Source organism: Phlebotomus papatasi, chromosome 2, assembly GCF_024763615.1.
Source record: "Phlebotomus papatasi isolate M1 chromosome 2, Ppap_2.1, whole genome shotgun sequence".
Classification (NCBI taxonomy): Eukaryota; Metazoa; Arthropoda; class Insecta; order Diptera; family Psychodidae; genus Phlebotomus; species Phlebotomus papatasi.
In genome coordinates, this window is record NC_077223.1 from 32,403,485 (window position 1) to 32,431,236 (window position 27,752).

Here is a 27,752-nt window from a genome sequence, read left to right on the forward strand (position 1 = left end):
ATTCACAAAGAAATAACTCGGAAAAATCAATTTATCTTATTTTGTGAAGATAAAGAAATTGTATAAAATCATCCTTTCGAAAACGTTTTTTTTCTTTTGTATTTAAAAATATAAAGGATATTATCCTTTTTCATTCTTCAAAGCCAATAAATGGCCTACACCTCTGATAAAAATCCTCAAAACAACTGAAACTAATTAATTTTCCATAAAAATATACATTGTGAATATAATCACGAGAAAACAAAAGTAATATTAAGATAATTTTACGTATTTTTGTAAAAAAGAAATCTCTGTAAACAAGAGAAAATTGAAAAAATAGAATTACAATAAAAGAAAATTATGAAAATAAAATTATTAAACACTATAAAAATTATTCTCTTTTCACAGAGACATGTATTTAGATTTTAAGAAATGTTGTACTTTATAATAATTATAGTTATTTGATGTAATAATGAATTATAGAATTTTCAATTGCTTTTTTTATTTTTCTCAAATAAAATAAAAATCTGGTAAATCACCTTAATTGTAGAATTCATGTACCTTTTTTCCATAGAGAAGAGAATAAAAGGACAATGTTGATTCAATGCGTTGTTTTTTATTAATTAATTAAATCAATATTAATAATAATTATTGAAAATAAAAAAAAGCAATCGTTTGAAAGTCACATTTAAAAATACCAACGGCATTGGAAGCGGTTCACTTTGATGACTACAGAGCCATCTACCGGATTCACAACAAATCTAAAGCCGGCACCTCATGATTCGCAATTTCATTTTTCGTTTCGTTCGTCAGGTTAGTTGGATTGCAGCATTCATAGTGTGAGGAAGTGTTAGAGATTCGTGTGGGAAAAGGAAGTTTTTCGAGGCAATTTAAAAATATTTGGTGAGTTTTTTTACACAGATTTCTTATTAATTGCACTCTTGATTCTCTTGAATGTGATTTATTGCACAATTTAGTTGCTTTATGTGCAAAAAATGTCCCGAAAAAGACTTTCAGAGCCCCCCAAGTTGGTAGCCATATTTAATCAGTTTTCCCACCGCGAAAATTCCTCATTTATCTTGAATTTCGTAAGATTCCTGTATTCCCTTCGTCAAATACCGAGGAAAAAGTATCCCAGGGATTATTTCCTAAGAAAAGTGCAACGCAATTTATGCTGATTTTGCAGATTTTATGCAAAATCATTAGTTGAAAAATTCACGATGAAACAAAGTATGGGGCCATCAAGTTAACTGCGATTGGGAACTGGAAAATTACGCAGTTCTTTTCCCTGGATTTTCCTAATTCTTTTTGCATACAGATTTACTATAAAATAAGTAAAAAGAGGAAAAGGCTTTTTTCATAAATTTATTCCAATTTAATAGAAATCCCTAAATAGACAAACAAAAAACTTCCAAAAATATCATGATGATACAAGTCTAACGGCGAATTTTTTTGTGCAAAACTCAATAAATATTCTATTTATTCAATTTATTTTGATTTTTTATATTATTTGGAGAAATGTGGATTAAAATCAAGCCCTTTTCGAGGAAAATATAGCAAATTTATCAAGGTTAACATCTGCAAGATTGCACATTTTGGAATGAACAATATTCCAGCTAATAGGCTTCGCACATAATATTATATGCAATTATTTTAAAGGCAAGATAAGCTGAACCGTTTTTAACATTTTCCATTGCCGTGTGTCAGAGGCAATTAAAATCCCAAGAGTTCAATCCTGACCGTGGTGTCACATATAAGATTAATATTAATATTAAGAAAAGCCGGAAAAAGAGGTGTATTAGTATGCAAGATTTCAAACAGAATACCACGTGTGTTAGAAAGAGTACACTCTAGTGGAGTAATACGATGAGTAAGACTGTTCGTATTACAGTAGAGTCTCTCAAATCTGAATCTCTCAAATTCGAACGCCGTTTGGATTCAAAATGTCAATTGTGAGGTTATGTTAGAAGGTCCGTATTCTATGTGAATGAAAATCATATTTATGTGCTTCTTCCTGAATGTTTACATACATTATAGTCGTGTAAAATGAAAAGGAAGTATGTTACGACAAAAACTTGCGAGAAAGTACGAGAATTTGATTCAAAGTACAATTTAATCTCACACAAATTTCGTTAGTTTTGAAAAAATCGTTCGAATTTGGGAGGTGAGAAATGTCAAAAATACCCCCCGAGCGTTCGAATTTAGAAGACTCTACTGTAATTGCTTTCTCAATCGTATTACAGGCAATTCGAGCAATTTTCCATGCGTGCCAACTGTGATTCAGTCAGTTTTCGAGCGAAACACAAGAGAGAGAGGCAAGATAAAACACTTGCTATCTTTTTTTTGCCATTCTCGCAGTTCAGAAAGTATTAATCTTATATGCGACATGGTCATCAGAATTTTGACCGGGAGCCCAGGCCCAGTGTATGTATATTTTGCCAGAAACTCCGGGTTTATATCAAGCTCCTATAACAAAATACCAAACATCAAACAGATAAATCATAGATCCTTATGACAACTTCTCAGGAGACGAAATTTTCAGTTCAATATTTTTTTTTTCTTAAAAATGAGCCCTGAATGCGATACTTTTGAGTCAAAATAATAAAAGTGGCACTAATAAACTGTAAGTTAACTTGAGAAAATATTTATAAAATTATTTAAAAGCTGCAATATTGAGAAATATGTTAGAAGAAACACAATAATATTTTGTCGTAACTTGCATCGTTTATAAAGCCGTAACTTCCAATGTATGGAGATTCTGGAAGTTACGAAAATTTCCTAAAATGCATTATATCAATTTCAATTACCCTAGTGATAATAAGCGCCTTTATTTGACTAAATTAATCAATTAAATTCTTATCCCTGTCCCTGAAAGCTTTTATTTCATAAGTTTTATTGAATAAATTTTGTGCGCCACGTAGCTTTTTTTGTTTTGAATTAATGACAGATGGGTAGGGATTTTTTCTCACTTTTTTTTCTCACAAATATCGAATCAAAATGATTTAATATTGCATTATTCGCACTGTCTTTGGATATATGGAAGAGTTTATAAACGTTTTATTGAGAAATATTGCAATTTTGCTGCAAATTACAAGGCACGCAAGTGAGCAAAAGAAGTTACGGCAAATGCTGATTATTGAAAATTTTGTATGGAAATTTGTCGTAACTTCCCCAAAAATGGAAGTTACGACAAATTCTGATAAATTTTTCTTAATTAAGGGCACTTACGATAATTTTTATTTAAAATAATTTTTAATTGGGCTTATAAAAATTTCTTTTTCACAAGTGCGTTTAATAAACAAAATTACGCTGATTCCAAATATGTATATATCTCAAAATCGCAAAAATGAAGTTACGATAAATGCTGATTTAACTGACGATATACAGTAGACTCTTCGATATCCAGCACTTCGATATCCGGGTGACAGCTGCCAAACACTGGCGGTTGATATATTCAAAATTATTTTCACTAAACATGAAGTTTGTCCAGAGTGAATTAAAGTATTATTAACATATTGTATCGAAGTTTTTAATACATAATTGTGATAAAAAATGAAACATAAGCACACCATGAAGAAAATTCTCTTTTTCTTTGTCAGACAGAAAATAAATTCACACTGCACAAAATAGAAAAACCGTTGATCATTCAAAAAACCTAAATGTCATTTTGTCCCCCAGTCTGCCGGATATCGAAGAGTCTACTGTACAAAACGTTTGAGATAGAAAGATAAGTGAATTTTAATTACATGAACTTTTCCTTAAACCCCCTTAAGAAGGATTGGTACACCGGTACCGGTGTCGTCCCATAAAAAACATAATTTTTCCTGACTACCTAAAGTTATTTTAGCTGAGATTCTTTACAATTTTTACAGTTTTTGTGGTCACAGGTGAAATCCGACCTCGTTAGATCGAGCCCAAATTTTGGATTTACACTTTTGACACTCATAGATCACGAATATCATATGCGCCAAAAATCGATTTTCGGGGACGTCCCGTCCGTCTGTCTGTCCGTCCGTAGTATAACCACTTCTGGAGAGAGAACGGAAAGATATCGACAATCGGTTTTCGGCAGAGGTTAAATGTCGATGGGCGGCTAGAAGTAGGTGATGTCAGATCCACCCCCTCTTTCCGCCAGTCTGAAACACCCCCAAATATTTGTTGTCTCAATAACTCAGCCCCTATGGCGTGCATAGATCTCAAATTTTAGTATGTTATAGCTGGACCTAAGAGCTTTCGATCAGTACCAAACTTAAGGTATCCCGACCTCTCTGACCCGAGCTAGAAGGGGTTAAAAAGGCATTTTTCGAATGGAACTATCTGGTTCTAATAATTGGAATTCGAAAAATTTTAGTGTTTTGGAAAGCACTCGTGAAGTACTACAACCCTCATGACACCCCAGTTTCATCCGATTTAATCGAAGGTCCGATTAATCGAAAAATCGATTTTCGATTAATCGATCTCGAATATTTCGAAAACTAGACGATGCTTTTTCTTTAAATTGTAGTATGTCGTAGCTAAGACCTTTCCAGCGGTGGGTCGCACTCCTTCCTCGATGTTCCCTGACCCGAGCTATAATCAAAAATGGTATGACCGGACTGCATTTTTGGTGTTTATGATATGCACTGTATCCGGACCCGTACTCTATCTATATGGACCGGACTCTATCTCTAATGTTTATTATATTAACCGATTTCAATGAACTTTTTTTCTTCCGTTAGCCTTCTGCACTCAAACTATTTAAAATAAAAAACGTTTGCTCGACGTGATTCTTTACACCCAAAATTCAATTCACAATAGAATTTTCACACATTCCTAGTTGCAAGCACTCCGAGTTGCACGCATTTCGAGCACTCTTAGAAAAAATTAGTTCGTACAAGCTCATATGCAGTTATTAGAACTATAAAATATAGTAAATATAGACCCAACTATATATTTAGTTTGGGTAACTAAATGAAATAGTTGACCACAGTTAGTTAAAGTATCCTTTTCATTTAGTTATCACAACTAAATCAAAATAGTAATGGGTACTATAACATATTAGTTCCAATTACTAAATAAATGGGGTTGATACCCATCTTATTGGCTGTAATAACTATATCATATTAGTTGTGGTTACTATATAGCATTCATTGTGATGCATATTTCTTACTAGTTGCTTAAAATTCGAAAGAGCTTCAACGCATTACTAAAATAAAAATCACTCTTTACTATTGGAAAAGTAGTCATAACTTTATGAAAATATAGGCCCATCTATTTACATTGGTTGTGAGAACTAAAAGGAATTAGTGACCAATATTAGTTGGGATAATGATTTCATTTAATTAACACAAGCAAATATAATTGTATGAAAGCACTATATGAAATAATTGCCGCAACTTATCCACGTAAATATTGTCTTATATTCTCACTACTAATAAATTTATTATGAGTATAATGTTTTAAGAATATAAGAACCATTTTAAATAGATTTGATAATAATCGCCCGAACAACTAATTTTCATTAGTAATCACGTCTAAACTTTTCTAAGAGTGAGGTCGCCTGTAAAGAATTTCAGCTACCATAAGCTTATCTGGGCTTATCACTGGTTTTTTTTTTTAACCCTCTAACGGTGTTTTCTTTGATATGCGAAAAAAGTTCTAAAACAATGTTTTCTAGGATAATTATGATCCAATTAAATCGAAAAAACCATCCTTTCTTCATTATCTCTTTTAGTTTAGGCGCTAGGTGAGAAAATATAAAATTTTTTTGAAACTCTTTTTGCTTCTAAAATTCACATTTTGAGTTTTTTCAAATTTTTTAAGTAAAATATACAAAGTAGAATGACATATCTTTCAGTAAAAAATAAATTTATTTTAGTCAGATAACTTTAAATCGGTATTTTTATGGAAATTGGAAATGAGTTTTTTTGCACAAATATTTTTTGTTGCTTTTTCTCTGACCTGTCACACAAAACTATGAATAGCAACAAAACGAAGAGTCAAAATGAGTTCAAACTTTCAAGAGATGTTTATAAGACTATTACCGAGGACACTATAGCACTTTTAAATAAATAAAACCTTTATTGTCGCTGTAAATATGATTTTTGTAAAGACCGCCTGGAGGCGGTCTTACCCGTTATAGGGTTAAGCAGCTGTGAATATATCCCACCCTCTCCTAATAATACTTAAGTTGATCGGACCAATCACAAATCCACATCACTCCTTTTCAAAACATACCTAATTGAATTTTCTTGAATGTTCAATATTTAATTTAACTAAGTCAGTTTTTCAGAGGTATTAGCTATTTGATTGGCTTTGGTTATATTCAAAATATTTCTCTTACTTTTTTCTTCAATTATAATCCTAAAATTTGATATCTTCGAAAGTTATGCATGCTTGATTTTCTTTCACAATTTATTACCTTACAAAATAGAGCACAAAAGTTCCTATTGAAACTTACCGACGCACATACTTTGCAGGACATAAATTATTTTTTCTGAAACAATAATATACCACTTGTAGGAGTTTGGTTGGAATATTTTTCTTGAATTTGCTCTTCATTTCATTTCTTTCCTTTAGTGTCTTGAGAAGGGAATCAAATTTCGAGGGAGAAGAAGAGTGTCTCATAAGCACTTTTCAATTCATGCTTTAGCTATAAAATTTAATGTCCACTAGATCTTTCAATTTGTTTCTTTCCCTTCACACACTTGTATTGTCATAAGATTAACATATATACACATATATAACAATTTTTAATCTATTAAAATAACATATATAACAATTTTTAATCTTAGAATATGATTTATGTGGCCGTAGATTACAGCATTTGTTTTTATGTTAATAAACTGAATGATTCATGAAACATTGAACTCTAAGAAAAAAAATCACAATTTCATTTTTTGTTTTACCCCAGAGGTCGCATATTATAGAATTTCAGAGAAATAAAAAGTGCTAAGATTTGTATGTCATCGTTTGTATCAGCAACTGTTCTATCTGTATTTCTAATTGTATCATCTGGATTATGACTATGCAGAGATGCATCATTTGTAAGAATTACAAATACAAAGTAAATGTAGATAGCATAACTGCTGATTCAAACGACGATATTCCTATGAATAATGGTCAGATCAGGGGCCTCTCAACATTTCATTTTTCCATACGTTTTTGCATAGAGGCACTGAAGACTATTGGCAAGTTTTTTCCTAAAGAGAATTGACTTATCAGTCTGATATATTTCGAAATCGTGCACTAAAAGCTATCTAAAAATATATATTTCATAATGCTTTATTTCATAATAGAAAAACTAGGAGCAAATTTGTTTAAGACGCGGTGCAATAGCTTCAAAATTTTTACAAGGAAAAGTGAAAAATATCTTCTCTTTTTATTAGGCTTGATAGGCCCCTGGGTCAGAGACTCGAAGGTATCTTTTCTTAAAAAAAAAACAACTTAAGAAATTTGCGTTATTATTAGTTTTTTCTTAAATGTTGTTATTTCAAAATGAAAAATAATTGAGATTTGAAACTCTCGATTGTTAAGAAATGTTTTTAAACTGTAATAATTATACATACTGTGTGCCTCAAACCAATGATATTCATCATTTGGCAATATTTTGAGGATTTTAAATATCATTTACACGACATCAAACTCCTTCATAGACTTCGTCATTTTAGTTATAGTAATCAATAAGATATTTAACAAATTACTATAAGAGCCAATTAGTTTTTTTTTTATTATTTTATATAAGTACTGATTTTATTTAACACAAGCAATGGCGCCTTGAAGAAAAAAGCAAGGGCATAAAAGGATGTTTCACCCAAAATTGTGGACACTTACAATTTTTCTAAGAAACGAGATATTTTTTACGTAACACATGTCAATAACAGTTTAGAGAAGAATGAATAACTGAGAGTCCTTTGATGTCCTTTCATTGCAGAAGAATATTTACAAAGTAATTTTAACTCTCAATAAAATATGTATATATATTTTTTTTTAATTTTAAAATTACAAAAAAATTGTTTAATATTGATACATGTTGACTTTATATAGTATAATTTCAAGACAATGATTTTGACGTTAATAGTAATTCAGTGGAAAAAATGACTAATTTTCATTATAAAAAATACATAAAAAGAATTATCTACTGAAAAATTGGTTTAATGAGATAAAATTAAAGTATTTTTTCAGTTTAAAAATAAAGACAGACTATATTTTAACCTAACAGTAGTCTTGCAGTAAAAATAGGAAGAATACGTAATTTCTTCACTCTATAGTCAAAAGAGTGATTTAAATTCTCAAAAGGCAATGAAGTCTTGGCACCAAAGATATACAAAGAAGACTCTGAAGTCTGAAGGCGATGACATGCCCAACTAAGAAAAGTGTCGATTATGATAAATAAACATCTAATCATTTGACAGTTATTTTTTCAGAAAAGAACAATAAGAAGAGGGTTGTTTATAAGAAAAATTCAAATTTTCTTAACAGTTTGCTACTGAGGGAGTAATTAAAATACTTTTAATACTCTGTGTCTCAGGAAGAGTTTCTTAATGAATATTGGTCATATTAAATAAAATGAATGGACTATGTATATTTGGAATATCCGAATTTGACAAACTACAATGACTTGCCCAAATTGCATTTTCGTATTACTATGACGACTATGACTGTAGAGAGACCGGGAATGTTTGAGACACTTTTACCGTGGTTTGACTTTAAGGTTTTATTCAAAAGAGACGAAAAACTTCTAGAATTTTATATGGCTCCATAATATACCTATACCCACAGATATTGACTTTAATACAAGTAATCGATGGAGCTCAGAAGAAATGGGCTTTCTTGGGAAAGGAAAAATATTTAATTTGTCGATTTGTCCCTAAGATCTCTGATCAGCAGTAACACAAAAAGGGATGTTCTGCTGTGTCCATGGACACAGCTTTTTTGCCACCAAATATTAAAACAAAGGACATCCATTTTTTTTTTTAAAGTCAAGATACATCTTAATGCCGCCCATAATTGTATTTTGGTTTAATGGGTCCCGGTCAAAATCCCAAAAGCCAAAATCACGAATTTTTAAAAGTGTCATAGCTACTCCCACGATTGCACCCGCGCTTGCAGGAGGCAAGGGGAAATCTTCTGTGTCTAAACATTTTCCTCCATATAATTTCATCCCTTTCAGTATTTTGAAAATTCGGGATTTTGGCTGCCACCGGGTTAAATAACATTTATTTTGACAAGTAATAAAAAAATCGTCTTGCCCTAAATACCCCCAGTCTCCCATACAGTAGACTCTCTCTCAATCGGGCACATGGGGCAAAATATCATCCAAATTATCGATAGATTTGGGCGTCAAATTCATTGTAAATTCCACAAAAAGCGCTCAATTATAAAGAATCATGATAAAATAAGACGAACTACAGCGAATTTGAGCAAATTTGCTTCATAATTAAACGTGAAACTTGCCAACAAAATTTTTCGCCCGATTGAAAAAGAGCCAATTGAGCGAGAGTCTACTGTATTAACATTTGGTTCAAATTAGGTACCAGATGATTTACTGGATTACTTACTCTTGACTCAGAAGTTAGACATTATATCCGATGACAAAAGTAATACCGACACCATTGTTTGATGAATTTTTCCCGATGTAAAATCGAATGAAGTGGCTGGATATGTCTGGGACATGGGGTAGTTTGGAACATTGAGAGAGTATTTCATTTATTTTAAAATTAATTGGTGACATTGCGATTTTTCTTGAGTAAAAGAATGGATGTCCTCTTTTTTTACTTTTTATTTTTTTTCTTTGTATTTAAATTGTGTTAGTTATATTGTATTTGCAAAAATATTGCCAGAAAAGCTTGAATAGATTTTACTTGTATTTTTCAAACGTTTCAGTTTGAAATGACAAAATTATGCATGGAGTTGTTTCGCTCACTTGGAATTTTCATGCAATACTAAATACTACTACTATAAATACTACTAGGGTAAATGTCCTAATTCAAAACCATTTCCAGACGCTTTAACTTTGTCAGAAAACTCAACACATTAAATTCAATTCTTTTTTAAAGACAATTACATAAATTTGCTCGTTAACTCTTCTAGAATGTTAGGGTAAAATACTTCTATTGGAAACAAATTAATCCAAATAGACCAAATAGAGACAAGGGAAATTTTCTAATTGGAGACAAACTGTGTAAGTGAAACCACGACGGAAGGCTTCCAAAATTTTGTTGAGTTGCTCTTGAGTGTAAGATTTGTTCTTATTCCTGGTCTTTTCTCCTTTCCCATCTGAAACAATAAGAAAATCTCTCCAAAAAAATCATATTTCCGGTATTTCCAACTGAAGCATTTGCAAACACTTCAGAAAAACCCTTTTTGTTCACGAAATAGGTAATTATTTCATTTGAAAACTTCACGTACCGTTAACAATGAAGATTAGCACTTAATTTCATATAATTCTTCCAGAAATATTAGATTAATGTAAAAAAAAAAGTAATAAAGAACAATCACCCTAATGTGTTTTTCATTAGAAAACATGGTCGATCGATGAAAAATACGATGGTGAAAAGGTACACTTTTAATTTTTCTGAGAAATTACAAATTAAAATTTGTGAATATGAATGGATTTTCGCTTTATTTGGAGCAAAATTAACTAAATAATGAAACTGAGGTATGGAAAATATATTAATAAAAATTTAATTCCGTATTTATCATGGAAGAAAATTTGTAGTGCCGTGGTTTTTTAGGAAATTGAAAATTTTTCTCCAAGTACACGTCCACCTCAGGAAATCCTCCAGTCGGATCGGTCCAGCAGATAGTGAATAACAAAAGGTATTGGCACCAATAGTATTTATTTCACTTCTTGAATTACAACCAGTGCTCTCAAGAGAAGTCACTGGCAACTGAACAATTATACTAATTTCGGCAGCCCTTTTATACCATAATCTCAGTTATAGAAGACACTATTCTCCAATCATTGAACCCTATTTTTCTTACTGCTGTTTGCGTTATTCCCTTTTTTATTTTACTATTGGTTGTGTGCTATTTTTGTCTCTATTTTTTTGTACTGCACCTGCACCCACGAGATGTGGACATCTCATAAATTATGATCGTAAATTATCTCTGCGCGATGGCTCCTTATTTTTTTGTCATTCTCCAAGTGAGAATTTCTCCATCGAACTCTTTTTAATTTCTTTTTGGTCTTGATCTTCGTCAATTCCCATAAATTATCTTCGCAGAGTGATCCATAGAATATGGATCATTACAGATCATCTTAAATTCCACCAAATAATTTTACAGAGTAATCCATAAGACTTGGATCACTACAAATTGATTGATTGATTTATTTTCCATTGATTGATGATGTTTCCATTTGGAGTAGCGAAAAGTTTCCATTTGGAGCAGGTTTTGAATTAGCTTAATTTACCCTACTAAAATACTACTACTGTAAATCGCAGAAGTTTTATTGTCAAAATATCTACAACACAAGAACACGACATTTTCAAGATGGCCTTGTGTCCCAAACAGCCCCTTCTTTGTCCCAATGTGCCCCAGAACGAGATTGTTCGGGACAAAACACTAGCTTTATATGTTTCTCTTCCAAGAAATTCCATTAATTTTTCTAGCTCCATCAAGTCTTTTAAAAACCAATAGGGGATACCTGTGGCAGTATTAACCCCATTAATTTATGGAAAATATGTTCGAATCTGATTTATAAATATTTCAATGAATATGGTGGGAGTTAAAATTACTCGAAATAAATTCATAGAAATTTGAGGAGAAAAAGAAATTTCCGAAATTTGGTACATTCACCCTACTCATAGTTTCTTTTTTTTTTAAATGCAAAACAGAGAAAAAATATGATATTAAAAAACCGAGCTTCTTTAAGAAGTTACCAGGGAGGGAATTCTGTAACTCGATGAACGCTTCACTAGTGAACATTTTCACTAGTGAAAGGTTCACGAGCTTCTCTTCACGACTGCTAGAAAAGTTATTCTGTACCTTTGCGTGAAGCAGAGAGGCGAAGTGTGTTGAAATTTTCATTAAATTTCAGATTTTCATCAATATTTGAACTAAATAACTATGGAAAACACTAGAATTGAGTATTAGAAATGATGTAGTGCTGTTTTTCAAGCTGAGTATGAAACAAAAATTCAATGGGTTCACCGAGTGATAACATCATCTTCACCGAAAAATTTACAAGTGAAACACATAACCTAAAAGTGATCCCTTCACGTGAAGCTATCGCAAGTTACAGAATCTCTTTTGTGATCACTTTAGTGAAGCGTTCACCAATTTTGACAGGTGATCACTTCACAGGGTTACAGAATTCCCCCCCAGGAATTTAACGAAAAATGATAGACATCTCTCATTTTATCTCATCTAAAGTCTGTGTAAGAACTATTTAATTTTTTATATTTTAATATTGTTCAAATACTTTATTTTATTAAAATCAAATAGTATTTTTTGCCTTTTCAAAGATAAGCTTTATAAATTTCTTATAGTTTCTAAAGATTCTCTGATTTCAATCGTAACATGAATAATAAATCGTTTTTCAATAGATTTCTATAAAAAAAGTCCAGTTAATTTTTTGTACTGGTAAACTGCAATCTTGCATATAGTATACAAAAAATTTTAGAGAAAAAGATATTTTTGTCTTTTTCTGACTTATTTGAGAGCATAAAACCTTTTAGTAGGTTGTATTTTACGTTTTTATTGCATGAGTTTTGTTTGTATTTTTAGACGGAGACAATGTCTGACAAAGGAATTTCTCAGATGTCAGCTGGACGGGCACGTGGTCGTGGTCGTGGGCAACAGCCAGAGCCCGGCCCCAGCAGTGGAGGAAATGGCAACGGACGCAGAGATCCGACACGAGGCGCAGGCAGCGGCGTCGTTGTGCATTCACAGGGTGGTAGCTACAGCGATGCAGCTCATCGTGTCCGACCGGGTGTTCCTGTGCAGCCGCTGTCGGCTGGCCGAGCTACGGCTCACTGCACTCAAGGTCCATCGACATCCAGGGGTGGTCCGGGTGATGCTCAAGCGGCCCGAAGCAGTGATCTGTCTCGTGGTGCTCGTCGTGGAAATCGAGCCATCAATGACATTATTGTTACGCGACCAAGTGCACTTAATACAAAGAAGGGAGAGACAGGGGAAGTGATTGGACTGGTGGCCAATTACTTTCGAATCCTGAAGAAGCCCGAATGGAATATTTACAAATATCGCGTGGATTTTTCACCAGATATTGAACTTTTGGGCCACAGGAAGGCAATGATGCGTCATCATGTTCCGCGTTTGGGATCTTTTCAGTTTGATGGTACAATCATATTTTCGCCCTACAAATACCAAAACGATCCGATGATTTTGATCGACAAAGATGATAAAGATCAAGCTATACAGATAACAATTCGATTTGTGGGTGAACTCCTGGCAACTGATGGCCAATACACGCATCTCCTCAATCTTATCATGAGGAGCACAATTGAAAGCCTCAATATGCAGAGGGCATATGGACCAAAGGGTACCAAATACTTTGATGCTCTGCAGAAGGTAGGGATCTTCCAAGATTTCCATAATTTTTAACAGATTTAAAGACGAAACTTATTATTCCGAGACCTTTTTAATCAATTGAAAATTGTTTAAATTTGTTGAGAGATAGCTTTTTGGAGATTATTTATCTTTTGACCTTGAGAACAACTATTGGGAATGATTCAAGGGCATTGTCAGCCATTTTCCACAAAGCATACTTTAAGCTGTTACCCTCTTCTACGTCAGTTATAAAGTGCTGTGCAAAACTATATCCGCACCCCAATAAATCAAGTTATCTAGTTTAAAACTTATTTATTTTTTATTTTTTATGGTGAACAATGAATAAAAATGTAAAATAATAAGATAAAAATTATGTTTCAACTATATTTATTTATTTTTTCTTAATTCTGGGCATGATTTAAAAAAAATAGTAAAAAATTACTTGTTCAAAGCCATATCCGCACTTTCGTTTTTTGGGAGTAAGTATAGAATCGAATAAAAACCGATAAACACAAATGCTAATAGTTAATCGCCTTTCCTTTTTTCTCAATAAACTGAAAAATGCGGTTGAGCACGGCTGTGATTAGTCTAGTGATCGTGTTTTGATCGATATTTTGCCCATGCCTGGAGGACCGCAGCAGTAAGCTCTCCAACATTGTCGTAGCAGCGATTTTCTGCGTATACAGTCCTGAATAGTATGTCCCACAAGTTCTCCACTGGATTCAGGTCCGGGGAGCATGCCGGCCATAGCAAAACTCGAATATTTTGAGCATCAAACCAGAGGGCCAATTTTTGAAACTCTCACTCGCACCCGCGAGCTCTTTAGTGGCCGAGAAAAATTGACTCGCACACTCCGGAAATTCTTGAGTACGTGCAACGAGTAGTTTATGTTATAAAGAAGTCGTTACAGAAGGATTTGAATCTACGGGGTGTGCGAGTGGATTTCTCTCGGCCACTAAAGAGCTCGCGAGTGCGAGTGAGAGTTTCAAAAATTGGGCGTCTCGGAACTCACATGCCCTCTGGCATTTTCTTGTTGAAAAATGTATGCATCACGACGTTCTTGTGTCAAGAAAGGAATGAGACTACCTCGAATGACTCCAATGTAGTCCCCGCGTTTCATTTTGTGTGTAGTGAGTCTGAGCTGGAGTGTTTCATGAGAGCAGAACGCGCCCCAGACCATGATCGATCATCCTCCAAAGTTGCGCTTGCTGAAATACACTGGTTCTTTTCGGAGATCACGCCAATAGAAATTATACCCATCGGGGCCGTCCAAATTAAACTTTTTCCCATCGGAAAAAAAATAATCTGGGAATAAAAGGAAATAAAAAAAAAAACAAATTTTTCGGAACTGGTTTACCTTGGACCAATCTTATTGTAGGTTTGCTCTTGCGAATTGCAAACGCACTGCGATGTGTTGAGGCTTGAGGCGCGGAGCAGTGATCATCCTGGATCTGACAATGTTTGGCGATCGTTTAATAGCCCTCCAAACTCTGGACCGTGATACATTCAGACCGAGTTCGGCCTTAATTGCATTGCAACTTCGAGCATTGCTTGATACTAGGCGCAATATATTCCTTTCAGTCCGTTGAGAAATGAGTTTTTTTCTTCCATGATGGCGTTCTTGATCATATCCGTAAGAATCCTTCAAAAAATGGCGGATTGTACCTTCATTCTGTTTCAATCGCCTCGCAATTTCTCGATTTGAGACTAAACTTCTCATTCTCACTAAACTTTTCACACACATGTATTACTAAAGAAACAATGATATATGACCGGAAGTAGGACTGCCAGATACGAAAAAATGGGGTGCGAATATAGTTTTGAACAGGGCAATTATTATTTATTCAATATACCCAACCCTCCCCAAAATACAGAATAGGCACTTTTCTCCATATCGTGCCGTATAATTTTTTATAAACAATTTTCAATGAATAATTAATTTTAAATAATAAAGAAAGAAAAATTAAGAATAACAATATTTACAATTACAATTCATTTAAATAATTTAATTCATTTAAGAAATTGACTGAACAGGGCAAAATCGTTAAAATTTTTCATATTTGAAATATATTTCTAAGAAGTGCCACACAAAAATTCTAATTTTGACTGTAATTAGTTTGTAATAACTTACTCTAAAGAAAAGTGTAAGACAATAAAATATATTTTTGCAATATTGTGTCAGAGCAAGGAATTCTGAGGTGGGGATATAGTTTTGCACAGCACTTTAGTAAGGTGGGGTAACTGGATCGTTTTTCGAAGAGTGCTACTTAAACACTTGTTTTTGGACTGATGAAATTCTTTTTTACTTCTTCTAAATCCATAGAATTATTCACTGTTTCATTCAGAAACATAATATAATGAAAAATTATCAAAAATATTAAAGAAAATTTATAAAATAATGATAATACAGAAATAAGTCAGCATGCACTAACTGGGTCGCCTTTTCGCTAATTCACTTTTAATTAAACCTTTGGATTTAAAATACTTTTTTCACAAGGAAAAAAAATGTTTTCAATCAATCAGCTCTCATTAGCGATAATATCACTGCTAGAAATTTTTAGTGAAAAACCCAGCTGGTACAAGATTGAAATGAGTCGATTACATTCACTTATTTAATGAATAAAAATATTATTTTTGCTTTTTCTTAAAATTGAATAGTTATATTATGTTACTGTAGTGACTATATCACGGAAATAAAAATAAAAACATTATTTTAAGTGGATTAGTCATAAACGATCCAGATAGCGAAGTGCCCGGATTAGCACACTTGACTGTACTTGGATTGTTTCAGGCTCGATTTTTTTGAAGAATTTTCTTAAATACATTCAGCGTTTTTCAATTGATCACTTTGACAACTCAATTTATTTGTTCTAGAAAATAAACAATGCAAATGAACAATCGTAACGCGAAACGTTCTACTTCAGCTCTCTTAAATATATTTTATTGTAACTAGATTGATATACGCGAGCACAACTTGCAAGTGTGGCCAGGATTCAGTACATCCATTCGCCAACATGAAACTGACATAATGATTTGCGCTGAAGTGACACACAAAGTCATTCGCATGGAGAGCTGCTATCGAGCAATGCAGGAATGTGGCCGAAATCAAGATGAAGTAAAGCGCCTCCTGATTGGTAAGTCATTGAGAAAAAAAAGGAAGATAAAACTGATACAGGAGAAATATTTCCCTTTTGCAGGTCAAAATGTTGTAACTGAGTACAATAATTTAACTTATCGCATTGACGATGTTGATTTCCAACTTTCGCCAAAATCTTCATTCGAGAAGAAGTCTGGAGAGAAGATCACATTCATCCAGTACTTCCGTGATCGCTACAACGCCACTATTCGTGATCCCCATCAGCCACTTCTGGTGTCCAGGGCAAAGGCACGTGATATCCGTGCTGGACGTCCGGAAGTGGTGAATCTCGTGCCGGAATTGTGCCGACTAACAGGATTGACAGATCAGCAAAGGACAAATAACAGGCTGATGAGGGATATGGCGCAGCATACGAGGATTGGTCCGCAAATGCGTATAAAGCGTTTTGTGGATTTGAATCGACGCATTCAAAATGAGCAGCGTGCTCAGGAGGTGATGCAGAAGTGGGAAATGAAACTCGATAGGCATCTTGTAGAGTTTCCAGGACGTGTTCTTCCGAAAGAAGAGATTCGCTTTGGTGGTGACATGTAAGTTTATTTTAATCAAAATTTTCTCAATTTCTTTGAAATATTTTATAAAAACTTCAGTATTACCGTCGAGACTGCACGTTTTTTCGCTGTTTTTCAACTTTGCCCTCTAAAAGTGGATAGTTAAAGTGAAAGGAGGGCGGTGAAAGGATAAAATTATTTGTATTCAATTGTTAGTGAATGGATTTTGTGCCACTAGCATTAATTTTAAAAAAATTTACTATGTTAAAAAAAATCAAGAAAAAAGGCTTGCACTTGGTACGGTGCGGATAACTGCACTTTTTAATAAATACTAAAAAATCAACAATTTCTGATAATTAACGACAATCAAGATATTCACATTTAAGGGTAAAATGCAGGAGATCCACAAGATGTAGTCGCCATCTTGATTTGACGTTTCTGTCCGCCATTTTGAATAAATGTCAAAACTTAAAACTGGTCCGATTGGGTTGAAATTTTAGTATGTTGTAGCTGATGTCAAGACCTTTTCAGAACGAGTCAATGTTACAGTGTACGTTAAGCATTTACCTAGATACAGAGGTTCAAAGTTTAAAATTTTTAAATATTCATATTTTGGCGATCTTTATTTTCTAATCCTGAATTTTAAAACCTAAACGAAATGCCCTCAGTAACCATTAAAAATGGTTCAAGCTTTTATTTTATATATTTATTTACTCTTACATAATTAAAATACGAAAAGTGCATTTATTTATTTATTTTTTATTTTTCATCTTTGCAAAAACAGTTTTTCCCATATTCTCAAATAATATGCTGTTGTAAACAAGAACATTACTTTTCTTTTTGTTTGTATGTTAGATCTCATCGCCTAACGATAGCACTGCCTTTTTTGTGATGGTTTCAATATAAGAAGCTCTCCGTAGTTCTGTGTTTATGAAAATGTCAAAATTTTGAACTTGGAGCCCTTAGTATCCAGACAATCGCTTGACCTAGGTCGGATTTTATATATTTTCTGAAAAGGCCTTGACATCAGCTAGAACATACAAAAATTTCAGCTCAATCGGATGAGATTTTTGTTTTGACAGTTATTCAAAATGGCGGACAGAATCGTCAAATCAAGATCGCGACCACACCATCTTGTAAATCTCAGTCATTTTGCCTTAAATTACCAAAAAATTGGATAATTTTTAGCCAAATGCTTCTATAATAAATCCTTAGAAAGATCATTATATGCAATTTTATAATATAAATCATGCGTTCTTAGAAAGATTATAGTGACAAAAAGTGTATTAATAAAAATAATGAACAAAATCGAAGTGGATTATTCTAGCCAGATAAATTTAGAATAGATTTGGGCAATTGACTACTCTGAAATCAATTTTGGAATTGCACCTTCAGATAACTTTTTCACGGAGCCGTTTTTTGACAAAATACCTATATTTGCATTTCATTGACTATTATTGAAACTACAAGAATCCTTTTGAGGATGATATTGTATATTGTACCTTACTTGATCTTGGTACTTATCCCTATATAATTTTGACATGGTAGACCGGATCGGCGTAGACCATCAATAAGTGCTAGAATTATTCAAAGTCTCACGAACAACAGAGTGCAAAGTCACCTGCAACGACGGTACCTTTATTATTCTCTATAGGGGAGACTGGGGCAAAAAGTCACAAAACGGATATTTTATTTTTTTTAGAAGCTACTCGAACGCTTCAAAAATTTCTAATTAGCGCAGTTTTATAGGAAATTTACCGCTCTACAACTTTGTGAAAGTAATATTTCTCTATTTTGTAAGGAAATATGTTTATCGAACCCAATTTCTAAAAGGTAATTTTGTGACAATTCGCAAAAATGCTGGGGCATAAGATACTATCACATTTTGATTCCCTTCATTACGGGCTTCCGTAAATTTGAAAAATACCGAAAGGACATATTTTCATAGAAAATTTATTCATCTAGGGTAAGTGTGCCAAATTTCGGCATAGTTGCATGCAAGCGTCAAAGTCTCAAGTTTGAAATGTAATATTTTAAAATACAAAGTGATTTTTTTTTCTAAAGAGTGTTGCTTGGAATCTAGTAAAGAGTTTACCGTCTTTATTTACTTTAAAATCATTCTTAATACATTTTAAAATGAATAAAAATATAGATATAGCTTTGGTGCCCTATTTCGGCCACATCATTCTCATAGTTCCTCTTACTCTTCAGGAATTCATCCAATGTTTTTTTCACGTCATCTCGTTTATCGAAGCTACATTTTTTGTAATTCTTTTGCATTGTATAATCTTTAGAGTGTGTAAAATCTAAAAGTTCATGGAAATTCGAGGAACAAACCCAGTTACCCTACACCATTGTAAAACACCAATTCTCTGCGAGAAAAGTGAGAAAACGAGAAAAGCGTTTTTCAAGCTATTTTTAAAAAAAAACACACAAAAGACTGCAAATCGTTTGACCAATGCAAACAACAAGCGGCGAGACGTGATAATGATGTTTCTTTTCGCCGTGAGACATCAGAAATTGTTGCGCTTTGTGTTAGTTTTTGCTCTATATCTTTTGTTACTTTTTACCCCAAGTGGCCATTTTTAATAAAAGGATTTCTGGAGAAAAGAACTTTTGTGAAAATCTAAAATAGATAGCGGATTCGTATTCATAAACTCCAAATTATTTAGAAAATATTCACCAGTGCATCAATTTTGGAAAATAAGTAGGTAATAATTATTATCTCTTGTATGGAAAATAGGGCTAAAAATTTCGATATTTTTTATTTTCTAAATTCCTTGTTCGAATTCTAACAAGGGAGGTCATCGAGTCATCAAATTCAGATTGGCTTCATATTGAGAACATAGACGCGGATAGGGATCATAAGGATCGTGTCATACTCAAAAAGTGCTAAATTTTTTTTTCCTTTGCAAAAAAAAGCAATCAAAGGATTCCATAAAATGTTAATGATAAAGAAAGTTCTAGAGCCAGCAGGAGCAGTCTTGTGGTGCAGCGGGCTAGCGGACGGTGTTTACAACGCAAAGGTCCCGAGTTCGATTCTTGCTTTGTGCCGCCTTATTGTTTTTTTTTTCTTCTATTATTTTTTATCTGTTTTTTTTTGTCGGATTTTTTTTTCATTGTCCGTAATTTTTCCTTAGTGTATCTATATTTGCTTTGCACTGTAATATACTCCTAATATGAATGTTTAACTAAAGTAAGTGTCTTAAAAGTTCTTCAACGCGTCTGCTTGTTTTAATTTTTTTTTTTAAGGAATAGAAATTAAGAATTCATCCATATACGGTCTTATTGGTCCTAGATATACATAGCGTTATTTTTATTTGCTTTTTTAAATCATTTGCCTAAGCAATGTGTCTTGCAAAATACATCAATAAATCTATGCACAAGAGATAGAGAATTTAAAAAACACTCACTCATTTTTAATTAATTGTCTGCAGAAAGATTTAAATGCAGTTTCAAATATGCATGGCACAAATCAGGATATGTTGATGAAAGGCCCGAAAAATTTGAAAATCCAAGTCAATACTGTTTTACAAAAGTTTATTTGGAAACTTGCTCTCAAACTGATTGTGAAAGCATATCTTTTATTCGATGTGCACATTGTGACTGTACATTCTGTTTTAATCATTTCTTTACAGAAATCCACATGCACTAATTAGTTATTAAACTAATTTGTGCATTGAGGACTTTTGTAAAGAAATGATTAAAACAGAGGACAATGTTCACAATGAGCACACCGAATTAAAGTATGACTCACAATCAATTTAGGCAAAAGCTCCCAATAAACTTTTTCAAAACAATATTGAATTGAATTTTCAAATATAACAAAATTCAACATATCTTGATTTTGTGCAGATTGCTAATTATAATAATTCTCTATCGCTTTGTACATAGATTTATTGATGTATTTTGCAAGACACATTGCTTAGGCAAGTGATTTAAAAAAGCAAATAAAAATAACGCTATGTATATCTAGGACCAATAAGACCGTATATGGATGAATTCTTAATTTCTATTCCTTAAAAAAAAAAATTAAAACAAGCAGACGCGTTGAAGAACTTTTAAGACACTTACTTTAGTTAAACATTCATATTAGGAGTATATTACAGTGCAAAGCAAATATAGATACACTAAGGAAAAATTACGGACAATGAAAAAAAAATCCGACAAAAAAAACAGATAAAAAATAATAGAAGAAAAAAAAAAACAATAAGGCGGCACAAAGCAAGAATCGAACTCGGGACCTTTGCGTTGTAAACACCGTCCGCTAGCCCGCTGCACCACAAGACTGCTCCTGCTGGCTCTAGAACTTTCTTTATCATTAACATTTTATGGAATCCTTTGATTGCTTTTTTTGCAAAGGAAAAAAAAATTAGCACTTTTTGAGTATGACACGATCCTTATGATCCCTATCCGCGTCTATGTTCTCAATATGAAGCCAATCTGAATTTGATGACTCGATGACCTTCCTTGTAAGAAACTTACAACATTGAAGAAGACCTATGGAGGCTGTGTATAGAAAAATTTTGAGCCGCTATCTTTTTTACCTTGAAAGATATTGAATTTTGAAATTTTCGATTTGTGACTTTCTTCCCCAGTCTCCCCTATAGATTAGTAATTGATTTGGAGTCATAATTGACTTGGTCTTATAATTTTGTCGTTCAAACGCGTTCAAACCCGTCAGATACATCGTCATTTATTTATTATTTTTTTTTCGAGAAGTCAGGAACCATAGGAATCTTGTCTATCAGGTACAAAAAAGATTCATTTCGAATTTTTTTCTGAAGTAGACATTTGCACTGCAGGTGCCTGGCTATAATTCAAAGGTTGAGACGCCTTTTTCTTTACTGTATTTGTCCTGTGTCAGCTCTAGTTGCTATCTCATACAAGTCAATTTGATTTTTTTTTTAATATCAACATGTGTCTTCAGACACTACAAAGCACACACACATGCATTTACGGTCACTTTCGTATCTTTTGGAGATCTTTGTTTTTGTTCTGTGACCTTTTTTTATTGGTCCTTTTATGATCTCTACATACTAGAGAAATGTATGTCCATATGCAGCAGTTTTTGCCTACATAAGCATAGGCAATTTGCTTAATTTATGAACATAATTTTTTCTAGTGTGTAGAAACTCTACTGAAACTATTAACACTTCGTAGACCCCTAACAAAATATTTTAATATTTTTACTTATATTTTAACATTCAGAGCCTCAGTAAATTCTTTTCTGGTATCTGTATCAGAAATTTCATTTCCTTGGTCACTGTATTTAAAAAGGGACAGATAATCCTAACCGGCTTATGTGGGTGAGATTCTTAACATGAGCTAACTTGGAATGCATGCAAATTCGATTTAGAGCTGAAGTTGTGGGACGCCATTCAGTTATCTTGCATCAAATTCGTGAAATTATACAAATTTTGTATTAAAACCAAAATATCACAGATTTGAATGAAGTGACAGAAAAGTGATATATTCACATCGAACAGACTGGGCTTTTTTACATGGTCATTGCTTTTTTACTCCTTCATTGCTTTTTTACACGTGGAAAAAATATTCAAAGAATTGCGGCATCAAACCAATTTTTGCATCAATTTGATCTTTTTCCGTTCTCTGAGACAATATTCTGTAAAAAGAAAATGATATTTTAGTAAAATTAGCCAAATTTAAATACCTTGAACAATAAGTAAAAAGCAACTGCCCGGTCAATTGCTTTTTCTTGACAGTTCCATATTATATAGTCCGTTAACATTCTCTATTTGAATTCACTGTTCGAAATTTCATCGACCGCCATCGAAATCAGCTGATGCCAGGAAAAACCAAAACAAAGGAAATTTTACTCATAAAACTCTTGTGAAAACCTTTGAAATGTATTTAAAATGAGTCTAGGCATTAGTGAAATTAAAGTTTAGTATAAATTACTTGTGAATAATGTGAACTACATTGTTTTGAACAACTGAAAATATTTCCCGCCTTGGACATTTTACTTACACTGGATGGCGCTGTTCTCAGTGAGTTTTCTAATCGAAACCAATGAAGGTGTCATATCACTTCTCCATTGCTTCTTTGAAAATCGATTAAAAGAGCAATGGCCCAGTTTGTTCGATGCTATTGGGTAAAATGAAGACCAGAATGATCTCTATAATTTTGCCATAGAACATGATCTCATCGATTACTCAGAAGCCGAGATAAGCGCGGTTTTTTGTTTTTGAACTCATTTTTTCGCCCAGACCGCCCCACATGTTCATTTGATGAACTTCAACTATATCAAAGAATTGTTGTATTTTGTGAGACTTTCCATTTAAAACTCTATTTTAAGTGTCTTGGTCGAGTAGAAGCAGTCAAATTGGCATCTGAGTGGTTTCAAAGCGTTATTATGGGAAAAGTCAATTTTTTTCACACTTAAACGGCAAAATCGGAGAGATAGCGTAGTCTGAGCGGTAAATGATCTATAGACGAAATGTAGACACAAATGCCCTCTACAATTCTGTCGAAGTAATCATAAAAATCGGTTCAGCGACAGTCGAGATAGGGTAAGTGTGCCAAATTCCGGCCAGCTTGCAATTTCGGCCACCTTTTTTTGTTCCTCGAATTTCCATAAACTTTTAGATTTTACGTACTCTAGAGATTATACAATGCAAAAGAATAACAAAAAAAAAATGTAGCTTCGACAAACGAGATGACGTGAAAAAGACATTGGAAGAATTCCCGAAGGGCAAGAAACTATGAGAATGAAGGTGGCCAAAATAGGGCACCAAAGCTATGTCTATATTTTTATTCATTTTAAAATGTATTAAGAATGATTTTAGTGTAAATAAAGACGGTAAACTCTTTACAAGATTCCAAGCAACACTCTTTCAGAAGAAAGAATTAAAAAAATCACTTTGTATTTAAAATATTACATTTCAAACTTGAGATTTTGACGCTTGCATGCAACTATGCCGAAATTTGGCACACTTACCCTAATTGAGGTTATGTGATATTGAAATTGGTTTTTCGATTGTGGCGCCCCTGGTGTTGGTCCTACGAGGTTCAAATTCAGAAAATTGTAGCATTTGGTGGGGTCTTTCGTTTAAGCCCACACTCATCAAAATCGGTCACATAGAAAAGGAGATATGATTTTTTGAATTTCGTGATCGAAAGCTCTAAGGCCCAGCTATAACATACTAATATTTGAGCCCGATCGATGCCATAGGGGTGGAGCTATTGTGAAAACAAAAAAAAGAGGGGTATGCACCAAGTTGCAATTTTCACTCGATATAACCTTTGCCGAAAACCGCAAGTCGATATCTCTCTTAGTTTGGGAGCTATAAGGCTCTAAACACCGGACGTACGGACGGAAACGGTTTTTAGCCAACCATATATTTGTGAGGCAAGAAGTGTCAAAACACGTTTTGGCAAAGTTTGGACGTGATCGGAGGATATGAAATTTTGTTAGGATTATAGTAGGTGAGATTGTTAAGAATCTCACCTAATACCGTTGAATCATTCCTAATAACGGTTTTTCAAGGTCAAACATTGAAAAGACACTAGGGAGTGTATTTATCAAGCGAATGGGGTCATGTTTGGGGTCGTTGGAAAGTTCTTGAAATATCCTATAAAACCGAACGGTTTCCAATCGGTTTTGGATCGGTAATGAACCGGTTCATAACCGATAAAAAAAATTTATCTGAGAATCAATCCTAAAATTATTTTGGGGGATTTTTTTAAGAGATTTATGAATCGGTTCAAATCGGTTGGGAACCGGTAAACGGTAAATGATGCGAAAGTACGCTTGCGTGGGACGCTTTGCCACCCCTTTTTTTTTCTTTTAATTCATAGAAATTGCTTTTCAGGTAGATTTTTCACTTTATTGAAATATTTGTGAATTTTATTTGGATTTAAACAGCTATGATAGGCCCAACAATGAAGCTGATTGGACTTTCTTGACGAAGAAGAATCGGCTGTTTGAGTGCGATCGATTGGTCAATTGGCATGTTATTTGCACAGATAGAGATTACAATTTGACCACAAAATTCCTCAGCATGATGATGAGTACGGCTGGAAGGGCAGGATTTCAGATCAGTAATGCCAAGTTCATTCGCATTCGAGATGATCGTTCCACATCTTATGTGCACGCCATTGAACAGGCCTGCAATGATTCTACGCAAATCATAATGTGTGTGGTGCCGAATCAGAGTGGAGATCGCTACAGTGCGATCAAGAAGAAGTCCTTGGTGGACAGGGCAGTACCCACGCAAGTGATGTGGACGAGGGTGATGTCAAATGATAAAGTCCTGGGTGGAGCAGTGTCAAAGGTTATGATTCAGATGAATTGTAAACTTGGCAATGCACCATGGACTGTGAGGATTCCCTTGAAGGGTGTAATGAATTGTGGCTTTGATGTGACCTTCGATGCCAATGACAAATCAAGGTCATATGGTGCCTTTGTGTCAACGATGGATCTAAGGCAGTGTAATACTTACTATTCGGCCATTTCACAGCATCGCCATGGAGAGGAAATGAGCAATTTCCTTGTTGTGAATATGATGAAGGCACTAAAGCAGTACGAGCAGATTCACAAGGAACCGCCAGGTCGCATCATATTCTATCGCGATGGTGTTGGCGAGGGTGATCTCAGTCATGTGATGGAATTCGAAGTCAGGAAGCTCGTTGATGATCTGAAGAAGGCATATGGGGAGAGAGCCCCAAAACTTGCTTATATCATTGTGACCAAGAGGATCAATACGCGCATCTTTAAGAAGATCAATGGAAGGGACGAAATCCAGAATCCACCTCCGGGAACTGTCGTTGACGATGTCATCACCCTTCCCGAACGCTATGATTTCTTCATTGTGTCCCAGAGTACGCGCCAGGGCACAATTGCTCCCACCAGTTACAACGTCATTTACGATCAAACGGGCCTTCCTGCTGATAAAATCCAAATTTGGACATACAAAATGACCCATCTCTATTACAATTGGAGTGGGAATGTCAAGGTTCCAGCCGTTTGTCAGTATGCCCAGAAGTTGGCCATCCTCGTTGGTCAGCACATTCATGCCGAGCCAAATGCGCTCCTCGAGAAGAGGCTCTACTTCCTCTAGATACCTCACGATTTTTCACCATCCTAAGTCGTATTCAAAAGTAAGTACGACGTTATTATTTTTTTCCTTCGTAAGTTTTCAAAAATATTTCCATTTATATTTTTCTTTCAATAATCTTTCTCTTTTCTATTGAAATTGCTTGATTTTTGTTATTTTACTAAGAATAAGCAAAAAAAAGAAAACATTTAAATTTCCAAAAGAGAATTTATAAACTTTGTTGTACTTTTTGCTACTATATGAATTTTTCTTTTTCATCCTTATAATTGCATTTGTCTCATGGATATTTTTTTATGTACGCAAAGTAAGATAGAAAATGTTTATTACTTTACGATCACTTTGAATTTTGAAATCTTGCATCTTTTACATTTGTCATTCTCAGCAACAAAGAATGCAAACAAAAAAATATCCATGCATTTTTTCTATTGTAAGCTCTAAAGTGCCTTAATAAAAATTGAATTATACTAAATTAGTCTTTTTTTTTTTCAAAAAAGTAAAAATTGAACATCTGTAAAGCTGAAAGGTAAAATTTTCTAAAAGGGTAAAAGGAACACCCATTGATACTTTTAGAACTCGTGTTAGGACTTATTGACAACCTACTCTGTACCATTTAAAATACGAAATTCGAACACTTATTATCGAAAAACGCAGATTAATGAAAAAACGTTATACTACTCAAATTTTATTTGATGCATTAACCCCTTAAGGACGAGAAGCTTTCCGCTGAGCGAAATTCAATGAAATAAAGTTTCCCTCGATATTTTAGCCTAAATAAGAGATTTGTGTGTGGGGGAGATGCACTCACCTAGAAAAATGAATGAAGCTATTAGTTGGGAGCTTCTAGGATCCGCGAAGGAGGACCCAGAAAAATGTTTTAGCTGCTGACTCCACCACAAGTTTGGGAAGGACCAGGAGCCCCAAAGCAGAGCCCCAAATAACTCACAATGTGATTGACACGCACTCACAATCCCTTTTCAATCTTCCAAATCCACTAAGTTAATTTAATGTTTTTAAACCACCACCATTTAATATTTCACTTCACTTGATTTAATAGATAAATTTAAGGGTAATAAGGAAAATGATTTATGATTTAATAATTTAATTCAGATTAACAAAACTTCACCACCAATTTTTCACGCGCCGAAAACGGAAGTATACGGTAATAAGTTTGGCAGAACCGGCTTCCAAAAGTCATCCCACTTTTTAGTGTTGCCAAAATAAAAGGCGCGAAGATAGCAACAAATGTGGGCATGGTGGACATTAATATTTTGAAAGTATTTAATTTTCAACGGTCCTCCGTACAAGATTTACGGTTAAAAAGAAATTTTCCCATCCTTAGGAGTCCTGGAAAACTATGGGTCATATATGACCCAATCGTCCTTAAAGGTAAAAAGCACAAAATTTTCCAGACGACTAGTTTACTCGTTTACTCTGTTTTTTGAAAGATAAAATAACTTGAATATATTTGTAATAAAAAAAAAGTTTAGAGTACTTACGAGTAAAAATTAAAACGATCAAAAATTAATTTTAAAAAATCTAATTCAATTTTTGGTC

The 27,752-nt window shown here is 33.7% G+C and overlaps 1 protein-coding gene across 1 annotated transcript; it reads left to right on the forward strand.

Moving 5' to 3' along the window:
- Nucleotides 1–775: 775 nt before the first annotated feature.
- Nucleotides 776–26,667, forward strand: LOC129803499 (protein aubergine-like). The gene is made up of 5 exons (XM_055850102.1): nt 776–882; nt 12,691–13,494; nt 16,427–16,607; nt 16,671–17,157; nt 25,007–26,667. The coding sequence occupies exons 2-5, from the start codon at nt 12,700–12,702 to the stop codon at nt 26,199–26,201; spliced, it is 2,658 nt and encodes an 885-aa protein (XP_055706077.1). The 5' UTR covers nt 776–882; nt 12,691–12,699; the 3' UTR covers nt 26,202–26,667.
- The last annotated feature ends 1,085 nt before the right edge of the window (nt 26,668–27,752 follow it).